The sequence below is a fragment of the Colius striatus genome, chromosome 16 (assembly GCF_028858725.1).
Source record: "Colius striatus isolate bColStr4 chromosome 16, bColStr4.1.hap1, whole genome shotgun sequence".
NCBI lineage: Eukaryota > Metazoa > Chordata > Aves > Coliiformes > Coliidae > Colius > Colius striatus.
In genome coordinates this window covers 4,354,029-4,375,840 of record NC_084774.1, presented here as the reverse complement: position 1 = coordinate 4,375,840, position 21,812 = coordinate 4,354,029, and the positions used below count along the sequence as shown (strand labels likewise).

Genomic DNA, 21,812 nt, shown 5'->3' with positions numbered 1-21,812 from the left:
TTATGTAGTAATAAAACACGGAGTCACCACGGACAATCAGACAAGAAACAGGCCATTTTTCTGTTTACACTTGCAGAAAGCAGGAAGCTTGGGGCTGAGAGTCTAAATGCTTTAATCAAAGCTGATTCAGAGTTACAACTTGATTTCACTCCTCTCTGTCATGCTGAGAAAGCAAATGCTCTCGGCAGAAAGAACGGCCACTCAGTCGCCTCACAACGATGCTGTCAGGGCCTCAGATGTGGAGGACAACAGAGAGATTTCTTTTTATGTCAGGCTGATTGCAGGAGGAGCTTGTGACCTGCCTGGATTTCTGCAAGCCTCTGCAAAGTCCTGCAGCTCCAGGGACTTGCTGTCTCTTGCCATGGTGCGGGTATCTCCCCCACTGCCAGCACTCAGGGTGGTTTGCTGGAGACCAGCTGGTCCAAACCCCACGTGCCCCAACCCACCCATCCATCTCAGAAGGTCTTTCTCACTGCCCCATCCACAGCAGGCAGATTCTGAGTGGGATTTTGAGGTGGGTCTTGTTTGATATGCCAGCAGGGTGTGTGGGATGCTGCTCAAAGGACACAGTAGGACAAGTCCCACCATACGTTCCTTGCCCTGACCTGTGGCCCAGCAAGAGCTGGGGCTTGGTATTCTAATGGAGACTTACTGCAATAGGTACAGGGCATGGCAGCAAGCTTTTGTAGTGTATGTAAAACCATTAGAGATGAAAATAACCATTTAACTCACTAAAAAACCTCTTAACTCTGAAGAGTGAGCTCTTCCCTGGTTTATTAAAATGATCTAAAAGCTTAAAAAAATCATTTCAAACTGCTGCAGAACATTAATGTTCAGGCCACTTTCATCATAGATGGGTAGCAGTGGGGAAAAAGAGGATCTTAGCTGTGGTGTTTGGACCTGAATGAGACCCAGTGTCCCAAACTGTATGAGAAATACAGCCAGTGCTCCAGCTTCACACAGTTCCATTTATATGCCCTCTGGAAGGAACTGGGCCTTGTCTAAAGGATAGTAACTAGTTTGCCAGTGACACAACTTGGTGGTTTCTCCCAGCCACGTGGCCCAGAGTGTGAAATTTCCCCTTGTTATGTTTTATGCCATTTGAATTTTCAACCCTTGCTCTGGAAGGATGGAAATGCCAATTCTATCTTCGTGCCATTTGAGCTTTTCATCCTTTTTGTGTCCTCCTCATCCTAGGAACAGTGGGAAAGGAGGCTTTTATGGGCACCTGCTGGTGACCTGCATGTCTGCAAGGACATTTTCTGTCTGTTCAAGGGCTGGCAGAGGGGAGGAGGAGGCACAGCTCTGTAAGTGAATGCAGTGGGCAACACTGTTTGCCTTCACTTTGTAAGTGAAGGCATTGGCCAACACATCTATTGCCTGAGAAAGGAGATAACTCTGCTGAGAGTAAAGTTGGCATTTTCCAAGACAATGAAAGAGAAATGCTTGTTCATCTTGCTCAGCAAGAGCTTTCACTGCTGGGGTGGGCTGCAGGTGTATTTAATTAAGTGGTTTTGGCCTGGAGCATGGAGGGAGAAAGTGAGACTGATGGGAGAGGAGTGAGGCAGGGGAAAGCTGAGGAGGAGAGGGACCTCACTGGCAAGGCCATATCCAGAGTGTGCCCTCAGAATAAGGAGAATCAATTCAGCTCTACTTTTCAGATGTTTTATTATAAAGAAAGGTAAGATAAGCATTGTGAACCGAGTGTGCCAGGCACTGCCAGAGCAGCACCGTCAAACGAAAGAAACATTAAAATAAACCCCCCAAAATGCACCTTATGAGAAACTGTAAGTATGCTCTCTCATTCTTTTTTTTCTTCTTCATAAATAGACAAAAATCATTGTCAGCAATTTTTAAATAGATGGACATATGGCAGGAAAAAAAATAGAGTAATGCCATACAACATGGATATAAATTGTCCATTTCTTGCTGTACAAATAATAGAAACAAGTTTGGCAGGCTTTTTGTTGTTGTTGTTTTTATACACATCTCCCTTCTATGTATAACTAAAAAAATGTGCTACAATTAATATAAAATGCTTTTACTAGAAAGTAAACTACTAATTGTTTTTTTTTTCACCAAAAAAAAGAAATCTTAAAGATGTCTTTAGCACAGCTCTAAAACACTGAGTAAACTACTTACAACTATCCAACAAATTATATTGTCATGGGGTTGTTTTTCTTCACATTTTTCTCTCACATTTTGCCTTCTGCTCTCGTCCCCACCTACTTTAGCAAGAGTTTTCACTTCATTGTTGCATTTCGTTTGTGGCCAGGCATCCAAGGCCTTTTGCATGTACAATATTCACACAAACTGAACTTCACATTTGTTTTTTTTTTGTTTTGTTTTCTTTTTGTTTCTTGCACAAAGTTTTAGTGCTGTTAGCAAGTCAAAAAAAAGAGTGCATCCTCCTACTGAGCTGGCCTAATGCTGTAGGACACCAGACCTTGAGCCTACGCTGCGTCTAAAAGCAGTTCACTAGGAAAAGAGTCTGTAGCTAAGCTGATGGCAAGCGGGAAAACCGTGTCCTTGGGTTAGGGGTGGGGTGGGGTTTTATTCTGTTGGTTTTGTGGTTATTTTATCTATTTGTTTATTATTTTGTTCATGATTTATGAGGTTTTGGGCTTCCACGGAAAGTCAACTTTAGAGTTCAAATATCATGAAAGAAAACTGCTCTTAGAGCCTGGAGACGAAGCCAGCGACGAGGTGCAGTGGCGGCTCTCCCGTCCCTACGACTTGCTCGGTTGCCTCGCCGGGTACTCTGTCAGACAGACCCTCTCAAGTGTCCTTCGTCTGAGCCTCCTCAAAAAGAGATGGTGAGTTTTAGGTGAGGTAGAGTGCCTTGTCCCTTGGCAGCATGCTGTAAGAGAAATGAGAGGCAGAAGGTGAGTTGGGCAGAAGGGAGACAGCTGGGAAGTCACCTGGAGGAGCTGAAATCAGCATTTGCACACCCATTTTTGGCCTTGCCGTGGTGTTTGTGGCACTCCATGGTGGCAAACAGCAAGGGCTCTGCACTGAGGGATGGGTGTGCAGAGAGGAGCTGAGCAGAAGGCACTCGAGAGAAAGAGGCTGGTGCAGTTTTATTTGTTCTTGAACTTCAACAATAAGGGCTAGAGACATAAATTCCTTCCACTGGCTTAACTTTTGCTCTTGCTGGGGCTGTAGGGGAGGGACATTGCTGGATTTCCCAGCAGAGTACCAGCATCCTGGGCTGTGCCACTGTGCCATCAGCCCCTTGGCCACTGGCCCCCTTCTTTATGACACTGTCCTTAGGCTAAGCCCTGGGGATTTTGAAAATGTACACTTGCTCTTGGATAAAATATATCATTTTGGCACTACACAAGGAGTAAAGGGCTTCAAAAATCTGACTGAGGGGCTTATGCCTGAAGATGCTTCCAGGTTTACATAAGCTTCATGGCTGAAGAGCACGTGAGCAGGAGACACCATCTGCTCGAAGCCTTTTTCCATCCCCCCAGAATAAGTACAGCTAGAAAAAGTAATAACTGGTAAATGAGGTGAAAAAATATCTTTGAGAGACTAGGATTAGCTGGTCTGTCCTGTGGGTCTGATGAAGACAGCAGGAGGTACAAGAAACTCAAGGAAGGCTCGAAGGAACAGGGAGGTTGTGGAAGAGGGCTGGAGAGGCAGCAGCCAGGATGTGTGTTCTGCACATCCCTGGCCCAGCAGATGTTGAATTGATCACATTTTTGAAGCAGAGACTTTGATTTCAAGAGAACCAGGTGTGTCCTGGAGAGGAAGCCATAGTACCCTTGAGTCACCCCAAGTGCGGGACAGCTCTGCAGCAAGTTGTGCAGATGGGTCTCGCTGCTCCCTTCCCTGCCTGGAGTACCTGCTGCTTTGATCCTCCCTGTGGGCTCCTGGCACTTTTGCTCACAGCAGCATCTTATGAGGGAGTCCAGATGCTCTTTTTGTCAGGACATAGTAGAGAGAGGACTTGCTGAAGTCCTCTGTGGCTTTTGTTCTGAAATTCAGGCATTTTAATGGGTTTTGTCATCTACCTGATGGAAACGTCTTTTGCTCCATGAAGATACTACAGCCTTAAAAGGTGAAGAATGTTACAAAGCTTTGGGATATTATTTTTGTGACTCTTTGTGAGTCTTTTATGGGGCTAGTCTTTTCTCTGTGGTGGCTAGTGACACGTTCCTGTGCCCCCTGAGCGAGGGGAACCTGCTTTAGCAGGGGGTTGGGCTGGATGAGCTCTGCAGGGCCCTTCCAACCCCCACCATGCTGGGATTCTGTGATTCAAGTTTGGATGTGCTTATGAGTGGAATAACAGGTAAACAGCAGACAGCACAGCAATCCTCTTGTTGATAGAGTTGTCTTCTGATAGAGTGCAGAGCAGTCTGTGCTTTGTGAATCTCCATGTTTTATAGTCTGCATTTCAAATGCAGAATCTTCTCTACTGCACTCAGCAAAGACTTAATGCCACTGAGCAGCAGTGAGGTATTGCAGCACTAAAACTTCATTAATTTTACAAAATATGCTACAGAACATTTCCCAGTTCATTACAAAGTATTACCATAAATAATTGAATCCAAACTAAGTGCATTTGGGATGGTTTAGCCTTGCCTTCTTACAGGATTTGCTGATTTAGTTTCTGATTTGGAAAACTCCCTCATTTGGAGAGGATCACCTCATGGTCAGCAAGAGCTACTGAGGTGATCAGTGGACAAATGGAATGGCTGCACATGGCTTTGTGTGTTTGGACAAGGTGTAGCTAAGAGTATCTCATATTTTAGCCCAAAGGAGAGTAGGAAGAGGGGAGAGAAGTTGCTAAATGATGGCATCTGAAAAGATTCTAATTTATGTCTTGCAAATGAGAGGAAGGACATAGAAAGATGAATCCAGTTAAGTCTTACCACCAAATACCTCAATGCAAAGAGACAAAAACTGCAAATGAAATCCTGAAGACAGCTTTGATATAGCAAGTCAGGAGACAGGGTAGAAAAAAACCCAAGTGAAGTGCATTGAGGAATTCAGAGAGATCTACAAGTGATGGCAAACCAAGCTGAACCCTTGGAGAAAGTCACTGCAAAGCATGGGTGTTCAGCAAGTGCCTGGGAAAGAGCAAGAGAATAAGGCTGTCAGGTGAGGGAGACAGGGGACTGCACAAAGTGTGTGTGATTTGATGACAAAAAGCAATAAAATTCTATGCTGCTGTTGCTTGTGGGAAGTGATACTCATACAGCAAGCAGGAACTGAGAAATGCTGCCTGTGTCTTTGCTAGCAATCTAGGACAGCTTGGGCTTAGGGCCAGAGAGAGCTAGGAGAATTGGGTGGAAGTCAGTAAGCACAAAATCATTAGGGATGGGGAGAGGATGAGCTAAGAAACATTTGAAACTCTCTCTCTAACATGGCTGGTCTATGCTTTAAGGACTGTCTGCTCACAGGATGCTACAATCTGAGGGGTGTAAGGGAAGAAGTGTCATTTGATGGCATTGTAACTAGCACTGATAGGCTGGGGGAGAAAACAGTGCCAAAGCTAAAGCAGCCTGTTCCCTTCTTAGATGGAGTAGGTCAAAGACAACCTTGTTAGTTTTTCAGAAGTTGTCTAGATGACAAAGGCAAATGTAGGATTGGGAGGTTTTACCCCAGGTAACACAGTGCCAACACAGGGCTGGAAGCTAAAGAAGTATCAAGGTCAGACATGAAGTAAAAGTCCTAACCCAGAGAGCACGACAGGACTGCCTGTGTGCTGGGGAGGCTGGGACGAGCCTCTCTTTCAGGAATCTGAGACTCTATGGCTGAGCAACATCCTGACAGAAAACACTCCTTTTCCTTTCCAGCCTCTTGCTGATTTTACTCCTCAGAGCACAATCAAGCTGAATGCAGTTCTGAGGCGGAAATGGGCAATTACATCATCCAGAGACTGAACAGATGAATCCAACCCAACAGGACCTGCCTTCCCTTTATCACTACCTCACCTCTGTTCTGCCGACTGCTGGGGCCATTCGGGTGCCCAGCTCACAGCTCATCTGTATCCTCTGCAGAGCTCCTGAGAGGGGCCATGGAGCAACTCTGGGCCCCACTTGAAAAGTAGAAAGGGGAAGATGATAACCAGATGATCTGGGGGTGTTGATTGACACCCACCTGTGCTGGGCCCTGGGGAGGCTGCAGCTCCAGGGCTGTGTTCAGTGCTGGGTCCCTCACTCACTGCCAGAGGGACACTGAGAGGCTGCAGCGTGGCCAGAGCCGGGCAGTGGTGCTGCAGCACAAGGGTGCTGGGGAGGGGCTGAGGGAATGGGGGTGTTGAGCCTGGAGGAGGCAGAGGGGAGACAGGAGCCCTCTCTGCAGCTCCCTGACAGGAGGCTGCAGTGAGCTGGGGGTTGGTCTCCAAAGTAACGAGTGGTGGGACAAGAGGAACCAGGCTCAAGTTGCTCCAGGGGAGGTTGAGATTGGAGCTGAGGCAGAACTGTTTCCCTGAGAGGGGTGTCAGCCCCTGTACCAGGCTGCCCAGGGAGGTGGGGGTGTGCCCAGCCCTGGAGACACCCCTGAAGGGATCCCAAAGCTGTGGAGCTGAGATGCTGAGGGCCATGGGTTAGTGGTGGGCTGGGCAGGGTGAGGGGAGGGCTGGGACCTCAGGAGCTTCAAGGGCTTTTGCAACCAAAACAGTTCTATGATACTATGGTCTCCTTCCTAACATGAGTGCAACCTTAACACACACCAGGGCTTCAGCCCTACAAACATGTGGATGCTACAAGGAATGCAGAAAGGAGAACAGGTTCAGGAGCTGGTGTGTCTCTGTCGTGGGAGATGGGCTCCTCCTGTAACAGAGACTGTGACATTTTTCGGTGCACTGAGCACTCTGCAGGACTGATCTATATCCACCTGACTTCATTGCTATAATCTACTCCAATAATTATCTGGAAGTCTCCACATAGTCTGTCTGATTTTAGAGTGATTTTTTTTTTCCAGGAAGCTACGACAAACCCATGAAATTCGATATTTCTGCTGTGACAAAGGCATGAAACACATGAGCTTTGAGCAGGAGTTGCACGAGCCCTCTGCTTACCACAGGGCACTCCAGCCAGATGGCACAGAACTTGTTTTAGCAACACAAAACTAAGTCCTGACTACTACAGGAGTGTTTCACCCAGTTCTAGAGTGCCCCATGTTTTCTTCAGGGGGCTCAGACCATGGGTTTTGCAGAGAGAACTGAGTGAGTGCTTTCTCAGCTGCTCCCCTAAGCTGCCACACTCATTTCTGGGGGGGAGGCTCATTTCTGTGGGAGCTGCCTCTGCTCAGCATCTCTGGAAACTGGGATTGATGTGCTGTAACCTCCCAACCACCCTCAGCATTTTTCCCCACAGCTTCCAAAGTGACTTTTATCATCCAACCCTGAACAGGTTCTGGCTTTTGGGGTGCGTGCAGAGGCTGGAGGGAGGCCCATGGGAAGGTGGCTGGCAGGGCCCAGCGCAGTGCAGGTGACTGAGCCCTCAGCACACAGACAGGGGCCATCTTCAAATGGCTCAGCAAGTTATTTATTTCCCTGAAAGAAATAAATGTCTGTACAGTCTGTGCCCAGCCCAGCAATTGTAAGTGCACTGCTGGCACAGACAGGAGCTATGCTCTGAAAAGGCTGGGAGCTTGCTATTATCTCCAGTGAAAGCACTATGTTCCAGTCCTTCAAGCAAATCAAACAATACTCAGAATCTACCAAGCTTCCTCCCTACCTGCTCTCCCAGCAAACCACATGCCTGTTTTACAGAACACAATAGCAGTCTCCAAACTATTACTGCTGAGCCAAGAGCAGGTGGATTAGGCAGAGGCTGGAAATGGTTTTCTCATCCTCCCTGTTCCCCAGCTTTAAGACCATCGTGATGTTTTTATTTATTGGGGAATTCAAGCAGCACTGAAGAGACCTTTGTGCTGGCACACTCAGGTCAGAGCTTGTAGGAGGGAGATCTATGTAGATGTCTGCAGCCTTTTCCTGCAAGGTGGAGGGGACTGGAGCATCATCAGGGGACTGGCTCTTGGGAGAGTGAGCCTTTGTACACTATTGTGGTGAAACCCCAGGACTGATAAGGGACCCATTGCTAGAGACAACTGTGAGAGGCTGTGGCCTCAGTAATCTGGGCAATCACTTAAGGAACAGAGGGACATAGCTCACGGACATGGCCACCTACAAACCTCCAGGGAGGCCTTTTTCTCCTTGGGAGGCCAGTAACCCAACCTCTGCTTGGGACACTGAGCTTCCTCTGCCTGCTCTAGAAGAAATGTGTCCAACTCCTCCTTTGCTAATGGAATGGAAATGCAACAAAAGGAAACCTCTCCATGCCCAGTGAAGAAGTGAGCTGCAATTTTTAAGCTACCAGCTTCCATACCATCCCTTCAGTGACCCTATAGGGAAGAGAGAGCCTTGAACCTCATTGCCCATAATTAGCCCACCAGCTTGCTGTACATTTTAGGGCAGATTCTCAGCTGTTGTGCACTGTCACAGGTCAGATAGATAGCAGAAAGTGCCTTAGCAATGTGCTGTGTTGTCTACTGGCCTGCAGTGGTTAATCCCACACTCTCTGCTGGGGTAGTCGCTGTCCCACTCAGTGCTTCCTGGGGGGTTCGATGCACCAGGTGAACGGGGTCCAACACTGTTTTGAAACTCAGACGAAATATGTGAGAAGTCCTGCAGGGTGGAAAGAAAAGGAAGGGTTACAGGAGTGTACACAGCAGCAGGAAGGGCAGATTTAGTAACACTGCACAAACTCTTTGACATGCCTCGTCCCAAAACTGCAGCAGTGCAGAGCACAGCACAGGGGGCCCTGGAGACCTGCAGCATCTCCCAGCCCAGGACCTGTTTTATACCACATCTGTTTTATATGTCTCTTCCCTCCCTCTTGATTTTCAGGACTTCCCTCCTCAGGGTAATGAGAGGCTGCAGCCATGGAAGCCTTTGCTTCAGGTGCATCTCACTTTGCAGCAACACCAGCCCATCACAACGTAGGTACCAAGATGAGGAACATCAGCCAAGCAGCTCTCTCTCCATCAGCTCTCACCACTGGCACAGTAACAAGGATGCTGCCAGACTGGGTTATCTCAAAGCTCATTAGCTTTCCTGTTTTTTTGGGGGGTTGGCTTAATTAGGTAACATTAGGCAGTGTATATAAACAAGAAGCCTGCCCAAGAACACGACAAAACATCCAGATCAGGGCAATGGTTTGGTTTGTGGCTTGGGTTTATTTTTTACACCTTTAATTTTTTATTAGGAAACCTGTGGAATGAAGGTTCACAAAATGCTGCCCTCAGCAGCAGCACCTACCCCAGCTCAAGTGATCATGAAGATCCTCTTTTCTGCTCATTGCTGGACTATCACCAAACTACAGAAGCCAAACCCCAGTCACCTTGCTGAGAAGTTCCTTGAGATACCCTGAGCAGGCTGGAACTTCAAATCTGATTGAAGATCTGATCACATGTGCTGTCAGGGACATCTGTGCTTCCACATCCCCACTCTCCTTTGGTTTCCTTCCCCTGCAATACCTATTCCTAACTCCTCAGCTCCTGGTTTCTCAGTGTTAGCCCCAAACTGAATAGGTCACACCATGACAGCTTTGCTTATGGCTGAAGCACTGGATGAGCTTTGTGATACACAGCTAGCAAACATGTGAAACAGCAATGATTCAGCCAGCTGGGTGACTGCTGCAGTTTAAGGTATCATCAAGTAAATGGCAGCAGCTGTGGATTCAGAGCACATGTCCTCCACTCTGAATAGTCTGTCCAGTTCATATTCCAGATGGAAAACACTCATCTCTTTGCAAGTTCTCTACAAGGTATAGGAAATGCGTTTTGCTAGAGGCATTCTTTTCCTCCTGATACATTTACTTAACAGGAGGTTTAAGGAGGAGAGACTTTGACCCCTGGGCTGTGGGGCTGAGCCTGGCATGGCGAGGGGTGTTGGCCTCAGCAGGTTTCACACCTCCACGGGGTTTGCTTTGCTGCATGCACTCGGCTCTCTGCCACAAAAGTGACTTTCTCCTCTTGCCAAGCAGTTCTTGGAAAAATATTGATTTCATGTTTTTCTTTGTGACATTCCCTCTATCCTTTTTCTTCTCCTCCTGGCACCCCCCCGGACCCCTGCTATGATCCCATGCCCTCCCAGCCCCCCTTTCTCTCAGCAGTATCACAAGAGAGGTTTCTCACTGACTATCCAAACCAATGTTTCAAACCCTCCCTGACAAGGCTGTGGGACCATGTGCACAGGGAGTTTTTACCAGGGACATCCCCAGTTCCTGCAACTTCTCCCACTGAAAGAGCCTTCATTGCTCAAATCTGTGCTCATGCTCCCAGCTCAATGCTCCTGAAAAATGTCACCCCAAATCTATGAGATCTGCAAGCTGATGGAGCCAGGAGGCACCATAGAATCATTTTGATTGGAAAAGACCCCTCCCCTCACACTGCCAAGCCCATCACTAACAAATGGCACCTCAGCTACACATATCTCCAGGGATGGGGACTCCACCACTTCTCCAGGCAGCCTGGGACAGTGTCTCAGTGAAGAAGTTCTGCATCTCCAATCTAAACCTCCCCTGACACAACTTGAGGTTGTTTTCTCTTGTCCTGTCATTCATTATAGGAGAGAAGACACTGAACCCCACCTTGCTTGTCAGGGAGTGTCAGAGAGTGCTCCTGTCTCCCTTCAGCCTCCGCTTTTCCAGGCTCAACACCCCTATTCCCTCAGCTGCTCCCCATCACCCTTGTGCTTCAGCCCCTTCCTCAGCTGCTCTGGTGAAGACTCCCTTGGGTTGGGCCCCCATGGACACCCAGCATCCCTAAACCACCAGACCCAACAGGTAGAGGGGAAATGGTGAGATTCAAGCTGCAAACCCTCCCTCCCTCTGAGCACTTACCTGCTGCCCGGGTGGCGAGGCGTTCATGGGGGGCTGTACCTGTAGTGCCATGGGGGGGGACAGGAGGGGCTGCTGGGGGACCTGCTGCATGCTGAGGGGCTGGCTGAGGAGGGAGCTCTGCGGGTGGTGCAAGGAGAGCTGCTGGTGGAGCGGGGGGCTGATCTGGAAGGAGGGTGGTGGGGAGGCACTGATGCTGGGCAGCATGGGTTTGGAGGTGAGGGTCCGGGACAGGCCGGGGTGGGGGTGGCCGCGGTAGTTCTGCAGGTCCGACGGGGACAGGAATGAGCCCAGGCCGGGGTAGGGTGAGGAAGCCTGCGGTGGCATGGGGTACATGGGCTGCTTGGGGGGGATCATTTTGGAAGGTGGATTGCTCTGGGCATTTTTCGTCTCCCCCTGGTCGGCCGAGCTCTGTGGGAAAAGAAAATGGAGGGTGATGAGGAAGGAGGACACATGGTCATGAGTCCCGAGATGTCTGTCTGTCCAAGCTGGACTCCCCACAGCTCCTGCTCCTCTCCCACCAGCCAGCACATGTGCTTCCAGCACTGCTGGGTGCCGCATCCATGTCTGGGAAGTCAACCCTAAGGTGCCTCAGCAGAGCCTGGGACACCCAAGGGGCAACCACCAGCACGGAGGCAAAGTGCCCACTGGCACCTCCCTCCTTAGGTACATGCAGGTGGGTGACAAAATCACTTTTGCTTCCAATAGAGAACAAACAGGCCTGTAAAAACTCTGCTTTCCTAATCTCTAACGTGTGTTCCTGCAGCTCTGGTGGGTCTGCAGTGCACAGGACAATGGTGGCCTCATCTCTGCAGGAAAAAGAGAACAACGGGACGTTTTCTGGCTTGGACAATGAGGTTTTTATCTTGTGATGGGCTCTGTAATGATACTCCAGATCCTTTCTTTCCCAGCAGCCAGGATCACACTGTGCTGTTTTACTCAAAACAAAGTTGTTCTTCTGCAAAGAACTGGTCATTGGAAAAGCCTGAAACCACGGAGAGTGGGGACTCCCTGCCCCTGTGCCATCTGCCCCACCTGCTGCTGGGCACATTCAAGGCAAGACCATCAGAGGTTTCCAGAGAGACCAAGAAAAGCTTTTAAACCCCTAAACAGTCCTTTCTTTCCCATTTATCTGTCCTTGCTGCTGTAGTGTGTACAAGCTGAGACAGGTAACAGCACACATGTCTGTAGAGGGGCTTTGAGCCCTTCCAGCCCACTACCACAATCACGTGGATCCTGCAGGTGATGGTTGATTTGGGCTGTCACATTATTTCCCACAGCAGCTGAATCTGATGATTCAGTACCGAGAGTGTGGTATAGCACCAATGAGAAGCTTTGAAGGGAAAAACCTGATACACATACTCACACTCCAAGGGCAGCACCTCCCCCCTGAGCCAGCACACCTACGAGCTCTGCTGGAGCCTCCCCTAAATTCACAGGCAGTAAATGCCTGTGTTCCCCCTCTGAAGGCATGGAGGAGGGCAAGGGCTGAGGTCCCTTGGCATGAGTGTCCATGTTTGGAAGGCTGGGATGGGCAGGCACTTGGCCCATCACCGCTGCTCCAGGCCCAGCCTCGCAGCACCAGGAGTTCCCATATGAACGTGAATCCCCTGGGACCTCACCATGAGGGGCTGAAATGGGCTCTCTGGCTTTTGCCTGACCACCTTACTCCCTAAAAGCCCTGCCCTCTTGGCTGAGGGTGCATGAGGAAAAGCAGGACCCAGGGCTCTGAGCAGCCAGAAACAGCCCAAATGCCCAGGCCAGGGTGCAGGCAGGATGCTGGCACTTGGCTGCTGCCCAGGGAGCTCAGGGCTGGCTGTCACCTTCCCCTGGGCCCATCCCTGGGGTCACCCCTGGTGAGCCCCATCCTCCTGCCCTTCTGCTGCCTTGTTTGCTGTGCACACACCCAAAGCTCCGGGGGAGGGACAGCCACTAGGGATGGGCAGTGAGACTCCTTTGTCCCCCATCAGAGACCCTTTGTCCCCAGTTAGGGACACCCCTCCCTTGATGATGAACACAACCCAAAGTGGGGTCTTGCTGCAGGGTGCTGAAGGTTCCTGCCCCTGCCACACTGCAGGGCAGGTCTTTTAGCTCCTCAAGAAGGTGTCTGACCCTGGTATGAGTTCTGACAGCATGATTACACCGTGTTTCTTAAAACCTTGCTCCTCCCTGGAGAGTCCTGTGACCTGCAACCCCTTCAGCATTTGCACAGGCAGCAGTGGTGCGAGCACAGGCTGTACCTTGGAGACGAGGCTGGCCCGGTACGCTGCCAGGGCTTTCAGGTACTCCTTCTTTGCAGCTTCTGTTTTCCTCTTGTATGCCTGGAAGGAGCAAGGAATGGATAATAATTAATAAGTAGAACAGGGTGCTGCTGGGCTCGGCTGCACCCTGCCTGCTCGATGGGCTCCCCTCCTGTGCATGAAAAACACATTTCTGATGGAGATAAATCTACCCCAAAGCAGGCAAACAAAGCCCCTGGATGGGACCACACTGGGATTTTTGGAGGCATCACAGGCCAGAACAGTCTGCATGCCTAGGCAGGTATTTATGAATACCTGTTGTAGGAGATACAGATTTATTTTATAGGGTGAACTTGGTGAAATCAGCTCCCGACAGGAATTGGGGGAGAATGTGATCCAGGCTCTTGGAAGGGCAAGGCAAGAACCAAACTCCCCAAATGACAAGACTAGCTTAAAAAATGGTGAAACATCCAGAAACCCTAAACTGCTGGTTCATTTCTTGGCTTATTAAGTCTTTAGAGCTCACAACTCCAGCTCTTCTCTACAGTCCTGACAGCTGGGAAGTGCTTTCTCTCATTATTCTAAAGCCAAGATTCTCGCCTATTCTTATGACTTGGGGAGCTTGCAGGAAAACAGCGAGTATCAGGAGAGCTTGCAACCCTATGAAAAACAATAATAAAGCTTTGTAAGAGTGAATTGTTGTTTATTCTTCTGTCTGTCTCTCATCATGAGATGATCATTTCCCAGTGCTGGTCCCCATTCCACCCACGGTTTGGTCCTCCATGTGTGTAAAATATTGGTGTGAGACAGCCTGTCTCAAGCAGCATGAGCACCCAAGGGGTTAAACATTAAACTGAGAGAGAAGGATATTTTAAAACAGAATAAAAATTTCAGCAAAAAGGCAGAAACTCCAGAGAAAAATACCCATCAGCCCTCTCCTCTGCTGGAAACTCAAAGCCCTCCTCGAGCAGCTCACCAAAAGTGATTTCAATTAGAACAGCTTTGCATACATTTAATTCTGCTGTAAAAACAACGACAGCTTTCAACAGCCAGGATGCTGAAACCTCGTGGGGATATTTAGCTCCTTTCCCCTGCAAGTTTCCAGGGATGCAGCAGCACCCCAGGCTCCTGATGCTGCCCTCCAAAGTGCAAAAGCCACCTTCCAGCTGCCAAACTATCCAGTTTCTTGAAAATCAGTTTTAAATCAGCACAAATAAACTCTATTAAAAATGGATTGAAAACCTTATTTTCATTGATAAGTCAGAGAGAGCCCCAGAATGAATGTTTTGGACTCAGGGCTCAGATGGTAATTTTCTGAAAGGCGGTGTTCTCCTTGGTTTGGCTTTGGCTTTCTGGTATTCAGGAAGTATTATATTGGCTCAATTCAGAACAAAATTACATTTCAAAATGTCAGCCTGAAGAAGAGTTTGCCTGTGAAAAGCAACTATTGCTTCAAACTGTACTGGTTTCCCTAATAGAAGCTGTCACCTTTCTCTGCCCCCTCAGTGGGCTTGTGTCCATGGCCCAGGCCAGAGTAACCGTGGCCAGAGCTGGGGATGCTGATGTACTGAAGACATTTATTCATTATTTCACTCTGTAACAGCAAAGGACTGAGAGGTTTTTGCTTCTTTTAGAAATCTGGGAGTGTGGGAAATCAAAGAATTCACAGCTATTTGGAGATAAATTCAATTATTAGCAAGATTTGTCTGGAGAAAAACCTCCAATCTGTAGAATCACAGAATCATTACAGTTGGAAGAACTTGAAGCTGCTGGAGTCCAAGCCCTTCCCTCACCCTGCCAAGCCCACCACTAACCCAAAGCCCTCAGCACCTCAGCTCCACGGTTGAAGCTGTACAGTGATAGGGCAGGTAAATGAGACTTCCTTCACCTAAATGAAAACAAATGAATAACCAATACATTCTGTGCCTGCCTTCTTCCCTATCACTTGCATTTTCTGCTACACCTTTTTTTCCCCGCTCTTCATCTGTCCTTGTCTTTCTTAGACAGTGAGCAGGTGCTGTGCCACACTCGTATCTGGAAGGTGCTGCCAAGTGGTGCCCAGTGGAGTGGGACTGGGAAGGGGCAGCCAAGCAGCACGTCCTCCCAAAAGAGAGAGGGGGACTGCCCCGAGCAGGAGCCTCTGTGCTGCTCAGGCCAGCCCCTGCTCCAGCCCTGGCCAGAAGCAGGGCAAGAGGGTGAGCCCAGGCAATGTTTGCTCAGATGCTCCTCTGATGCTCCTCTCCAGTTCTTGGTAGATGATCTGGTTTGTGGCTGTAGATTGACAGAGGAAAGGACCTTCAAAGACCATCCAGTCCAATCCTTTGCTATGGGCGGGGACACCTTCCACCTTCCACTAGACCAGGTTGCTCCAAGTCCCATTCAACCAGGCCTTAAATGCTCCCAGAGATGAGGCAGTCACAACCTCTCTAGGCAACTTGTCCCAGTGCCTCACCACCCTTACTGTAAAGAAACCAGCCCAAGAGTCTCCTGCTGGGACTTCTGCAGTTGTGCCCTGCACACAAAGGCTTTCTGTACCCCAACACCAAGGACAGGGAGCAGCAGAACCATGGCCTGTGCTGATCCTCCTCCTGCAAGGGAGAAGCTGATCCAGACAAAGCTTCTCACGAATCCTCTGTGTACAGGCAGCTCTTGTGCAGCATTTATAACCTTTAAAATCTTAATTTAAACATTGACAAAACCGTGTTATTTTCTAATTAAATCCCATTTTCTCCCAGGGATTTTAATTTCAAAGTAATTTATCAGATTTAAGGATCCTCAAAACATTTTGCATGTTTTTCTTTCTAACCTGTCATGCCTGCTGATTTATTTTTCCTTATTTGTTAGCAGGAGGATTCATTAGTCATTAAGTGAGTGGGTGGGTTGGGGAGGGAGCAAAAATGGTTAGTGATTATGAAAACAAAAAATCAGTGCTGTAAGAAGCATATGTTGGGATCGTAATCCTGACACCTCTGTGTCTCAGCAAAGCAGCTAGTAATTGTACCGTAATGAAATGTTCTTGTTTGATAACCAGTTAATTAGAGAAGACAATTATTCCGAACCCTGCTGACGCCCACGAGCAGCTCCGTGTCGCACAAGCACCGAACGACAGCCGGAGCTGTTATCGGTAACCCCTGCAGCCCAGCCCGCCTGCTTCGGCACAAACGCTGCTTCCCGAGCCAGGGGAATGCTGAAAGGAACCCAAGCTCTCCCTCAAAAAATCAAGGGCTCCACTGATCCCAGTGAAAAGGTCTCTGCTGCAGTCCTAGATGGAGTTTGGGGTGTTTTGCTTCAAAGAAAGAGATAGGCCATGAGGAGAGAGGAGATGAAAAGTGCAGCAAAGGTGTCCAGGAGGAGAGCTGAAGGACTCAGTGGATTTAGTTACAAGACCAAGAGGAGCCAGAGCCTCCCAAAGTCATGCAGTGAAGGAGACACTGAACGATCCTCTGCATCTACCCCAGATAGGAAAAGAGGCAATAGGCTTAAACTGTAACAAGGGAAATGTTGGCTAAGCAGGAGGAAAGCGTTCCTAACAGTAAGGATAATTAAGCATGGGAAGAGATTGCCTGGGGAGATGTGTAATCTCCACCACTGAGGGTTTAAGAACAGATTAGGCACACATCCATCAAGAATGGCTTAAGTAGAGATGATCCTGACTTCAGGCAGCAGTATGGTCTGGCTGACCTCGTAAGTCTCTTCTTGCCCTCCTTTCTATGATTCTATGACTGTGGATTTTTTTTTCTTTTCCCCCAAATGTGTAAATTTGGATTTTATTCTGCTTGTAAATCTGGAGGGTTTTCTTGTAACTATTGTACCCTTTCCTGCAAGATATCTCTTGGGATCATCAGAACTTATGGCTTATTCATAAGATGATTCAAAAGTACTCCCTCCCTGCACAGTGGTGGCTGCCACAACCTCAGAATCACAGAATGGTGGGGGTTGGAAGGGCCCTGCAGAGGTCACCCAGCCCAGTCCTCTGCTAAAGCAGGTTACCCTCGACCAAGGGGCACAGGAACGTGTCCAGGTGGGTTTGGAAACCTCCCGAGAAGGAGCCTCCACACCCTCCCTGGGCAGCCTGGGCCAGGGCTCCCTCACCTCAGCACCAAAGGAGTTTCTTCTTCTGTTCCTGGAGAAATTCCTGTGTTCCAGTTTGTGCCCATTACCCCCTGTCTTGTCACTAGGCACTATAGAAAAAAGACTATCCCCATCCTCTTGACATCTGCCCCTTAGGTATTTGTAAGTGCTGACAAGATCCCCTCCTTATCCTCCACGCTGCTATAGGAAATGCAGATAGCAAACAAGGCCACACCATCCGTGTTCCTTCCCAGCTCTCCCTCAGCTCCTAGCATTCTCCACTGTATCTTTCCTGCTCCTTTCTTGGGGAAGACTTTTTCTGTCCCTCCCCTCATGAAAACCAACTAACTCAAGCTTTTTTTACTGTGTAAACCTCAGCACATCTCCTTTGGACTGACACCTATAGCCTGGATTGCTAAGTCATGAGGTTAACAAGCACCTGGCAAGGATGCCTATCACAAGCTTGCTGGGGAAGTGGTGTTCCCATTCTCCCAAGCCCTCTCAGTTATGGCACAGGAGCTGTTGAGATTCTGACTTCCCTGAGGACACCTACATAAAAAGCTCTGGCAATGGGAACTATGTGCACAGTGTCTGGAGAGCTCCTGGTGGACACACTGTGATGTGAAGCAGTCCTTTGAAGAAGGAATAGATAAACCCATCACCAAGTAGCAACTGACATTGATTAAAGCATCCTGAAAGATTCCAATGTTCCTCTGCCTTGAATTCGTGGTACCACTTGGGTAATCTTTCCCTCCATGTGACGGTCCAAGTGTGTCCCCAGGACACCCCACAGAAGATTCCAAATGAAACACAACAGTTGGGTGACAAATTCAAACCCTACCCTCGAATGAAAAGCACACAACACTCAAATTCCACACTTCTGATCTTGCTTTCCAGGGCAAAAATTCACACTCTTAGAGCTGCTTTGAAGAGCAGTTCTGACTCTTCACATCTTTCCTATCATAATCCTGGGCTCCACTAGACCTTACAAGACCAACTCCCCCCCTCCACCTGCCAAGCCCAGCACTAACCCCTGGCCCTCAGCTCCACGGCTTTGAGATCCCTCCAGGGCTGGGCACTGCCCCAGCTCCCTGGGCAGCCTGGCACAGGGGCTGACACCCCTCTCAGGGAAACAGTTCTGCCTCAGCTCCAACCTCAACCTCCCCTGCGGCAACCTGAGCTCGTTTCCTCTTGTCCTGTCACTTATTCCTTGGGAGCAGAGACCGATCCCCAGCTCCCTGCAGCCTCCTGTCAGGGAGCTGCAGAGAGGGCTCCTGTCTGCCCTCAGGCTCCTCTTCTCCAGGCTCAACACCCCCATTCCCTCAGCCCCTCCCCAGCACCCTTGTGCTCGAGCCCCTTCCCCAGCTCTGTGCCCGGCTCTGGCCACGCTGCAGCCCCTCAGTGTCCCTGTGGCAGTGAGTGAGGGGCCCAGCACTGAACACAGCCCTGGAGCTGCAGCCTCCCCAGGGCCCGGCACAGAGGACAGTCCCTGCCCTGCTGCTGCTGCCACCCCAGTGCTGATCCCAGCCAGGATGCCTTTGGCCTTCTTGCCCACCTGGGCACGCTGCTGGTTTATTTTCAGCTGCTGTTGACCACACTCTCAGGCCTTTTCCCTCTGGGCAGCTCTCCTGCCCCAGCCTGGAGCAGGGCCCGTGGTTGTTGTGGTCCAAGTACTGGACCCAGCCCTTGGCCTTGTTTAACTTCATACAGTTTTCCTTGACCCATCGCTCCAGCTTGACCAGGGCCCTCTGAAGAGCCTTCCTGCCCTGACACGCTCCTGCCCAGCCTGGTGTTATCTGTGAACGGATGGTGTACGCGATCTCCTCATCCAGATCATTGATAAAGAAACAGAAGAGGCCCCAGCACTGGGGAACACCACGGCAGAGCTGATGGCCCACAGAAGGAGGGGAGTGGGCTGAAGCCTTTCCAAGTGGCACAAGCTGGGCCCAGGCTGTAAGCTCTTTGTCCATGCTGGGGAAACATCCTTGCAGGGAATTAGCAGAGTTTGCTCCAATCAATGGCTCAAATTCTTCTAATATCTGTCAAATCAGGCAGCCTTTCTACACCTCACTGGGTAACACTGCAAACACTGGTCTGCAACTGCTAGTGAAGGAAACCAAGGAGGCACAGGATCCTGTGAGCCTGGAGCAGAGACCTGGAGCTGCAGGTGGATTATGATGACAGGTACCCCATTTGATGATAATGGCTGAATTAGCCTTTCACTCTCCACCAAAGCCTACACTATCTCTACAGGAACAGCTGCTAAACTCTCTGCAAAGTTCAAAGAGCGCATATTAATATATTTTTTCTCCTCAAGTCACATTCTTCAGATTCCCAAGTAAGCTGCTTAGAAAGGGCCACGCCAGCTGTTGAAGAATGAAGATTATAACGTCCTGCTAGTGCAGTGCTGGAGATACTGAAAGGCATTGTTATTTCTTGCTGTTACCCAGGCAGGGCCACGCTGGAAGGGGTTAAAGTGGGGAAGAAAACGGCGCTTTGCCGAACAGGTGTCCTTGAGCAGTACCCAAGGACACGGAGATTGCTAATCCTGTATTCCACAGCATGATCAAATCACCAGGCAACAGATATAAATAAAAAAAGGCAGGAAATAAGGAAATTTAGATACAAGTGTGTCAGAGGGAAAATGAAGATTCATTGTGAAGAGGCTGAGAAGAGAAGAAGAAGGAACGAAATGACAAAGGCACAAATGATAAACCAGTAAGAACAAAAGAAAGCGGGGGGGTGTTGGTGGGAAGCCTCTCTGTGAAATACATGTCTGTGACAGCAGCAGCCAAATCAAAGATGCTCCTAGATTATATGGTTTCTTGCATAATATGCATTCTGGTTCCCACTCAGTGTTTGTCTTTCAGCTCGTGCACAGGGAAAAAACGTATCTGAAATGGGACGTGAGCAACCTTTATTTTGCTTGTTTCATCAGGAGGAGAAAGCAAATTTGCTTTGTGGGAGCAGCAGCACCTGCTCAATGGCAAATAAATAGATACAGCTTTGATATTACAGTGCATATAATCATTAGCAGCACAAATGGCAGAGGGTTAACCCTCTACATGCTGGCTTGAGCTACCTGGAAAGGAGGTGGCATCTCGTTTCTGCCTGCAGAAATGTAGCATCTGTGAGTGGAGCTGGAGCAGGGCTGAGGCTCTGCGTGCCTTGGCAGAGGAACAGGACCACCCTGCCTGGCCCCAGGCACTGGCTGCATGGATACAAGCCACTGGCACAGGGCTTTCCTCATCCCTTTGGCACGGTGGCCACCCCACGCTTTGCATAACTCTTCTGTGCATGGTGGAGCTGGAAGGGATGGATGGACACATCTGCAGACACAGTAGGGCACATGCTGGGAGCTGCCAACTGGTGGTGGGGGTTCACAAGTCCAAAATGCCCTGGCTGTGGTTGGGTTTATTGGGAAGCTTGCTTTGAATACTCATTACTTCCTCCCTGCCTGTTCTGCCTGCTGTTCTCTCGCAAGGCAGGAACCAAAACACACCTGGCACTGGGGAAACACTGTTCCCCTTGGAAGGTGAAAAATAAAGTTTGTAAAAACTCATCTGATGCAGAAACTGCAGTGATATAAATGACAGCTTAGTAAGTGCATGGTGGGGCTGGGCTCTGCACATCAACCCTTTGAAGACCTCATGCCTCAGGCCCATTCTTGAAAATCTCAAGGGCTATGAGAGATCTGAGTCTGAAAACACAAAGCCCAGTCCCAAATCAGATCCTACAGCCTCAAAGCCACCCTCTTTTCTTAAGCCAGGAAATGGGGAAGCTTTCTTTAACTAAAACCTTGGCCATAATTGAGCAAGAATGGCCAGATTTGACTCTTGGCTGCCCCGTGGCAGTCTGGACTCCCAGGTCCCAGCAAGACTTTGGCCAGTGATGCATAGCTGTCCTGCTTGGTCACCATCCCTTCCTGAGACATGCCATGAGAGCACTCAGTGTGGGCTGCTTGCCTTCAGCCTGAATGGGTGCACCCTGTCCCACTGTCCCTGGGAGAAAGGATCTTTGGGACAGCCTAGGCACTTGTTTCCACATATTCAAGGCATCAAGACAAGAGGAAACGGTCTCAAGTGGCACCAGGAGAGGTTGAGATTGGAGCTGAGGCAGAACTGTTTCCCTGAGAGGGGTGTCAGCCCCTGTGCCAGGCTGCCCAGGGAGCTGGGGGAGTGCCCAGCCCTGGAGGGATCCCAAAGCTGTGGAGCTGAGGTGCTGATGGCCAGGGGTTAGTGGTGGGCTGGGCAGGGGGAGGGCAGGGCTGGGACTGCAGCAGCTTCAAGGGCTTTTCCAACCAAAATGATTCTCTGATTCCATCATTTCATTAAAGCTTTTTCTTTTTTCCTTTCCATTGCCTTATGAATCTAAACAAACTTGAGTGAGGATGCTGGCAGAGGAAAGCAAACAGGGACTAAATAAACTCTCTTCCAGCCAAACACTTCAAGAGTGAACGTGCCACATTGCACAAACCAGCCATACGGTCCCAGAGCCAAAGATAAATAGTGTCCCTCCAGCCAGTCCTGGGCAGGGAGGTAGCCATGGGAGGAAAGTATACAGCTGGAGACAAAGCCAGGAAGTTAATATTTAAGCATTCAGACAAGGAACAAATGACTTAATTAAATCAATTACAGAGGGA

General features: G+C 49.3%; 1 protein-coding gene across 2 annotated transcripts in view; it reads right to left on the bottom strand.

Annotated features, from left to right (window-relative positions):
- Positions 1-1,651: 1,651 nt before the first annotated feature.
- The window catches only part of TOX2 (TOX high mobility group box family member 2), a 159,271-nt gene continuing 139,110 nt past the window's right edge, over positions 1,652-21,812 (bottom strand). For both annotated transcript variants that reach the window (XM_062009036.1, XM_062009037.1), the window contains 4 exons: positions 13,100-13,180; positions 10,863-11,270; positions 8,514-8,644; positions 1,652-2,860 (listed from right to left, as the gene is read on the bottom strand). In XM_062009036.1, the coding sequence (XP_061865020.1) occupies positions 2,824-2,860; positions 8,514-8,644; positions 10,863-11,270; positions 13,100-13,180 (657 nt within the window). In that variant the 3' untranslated portion in view covers positions 1,652-2,823. The remainder of the gene's footprint in view (positions 2,861-8,513; positions 8,645-10,862; positions 11,271-13,099; positions 13,181-21,812) is intronic.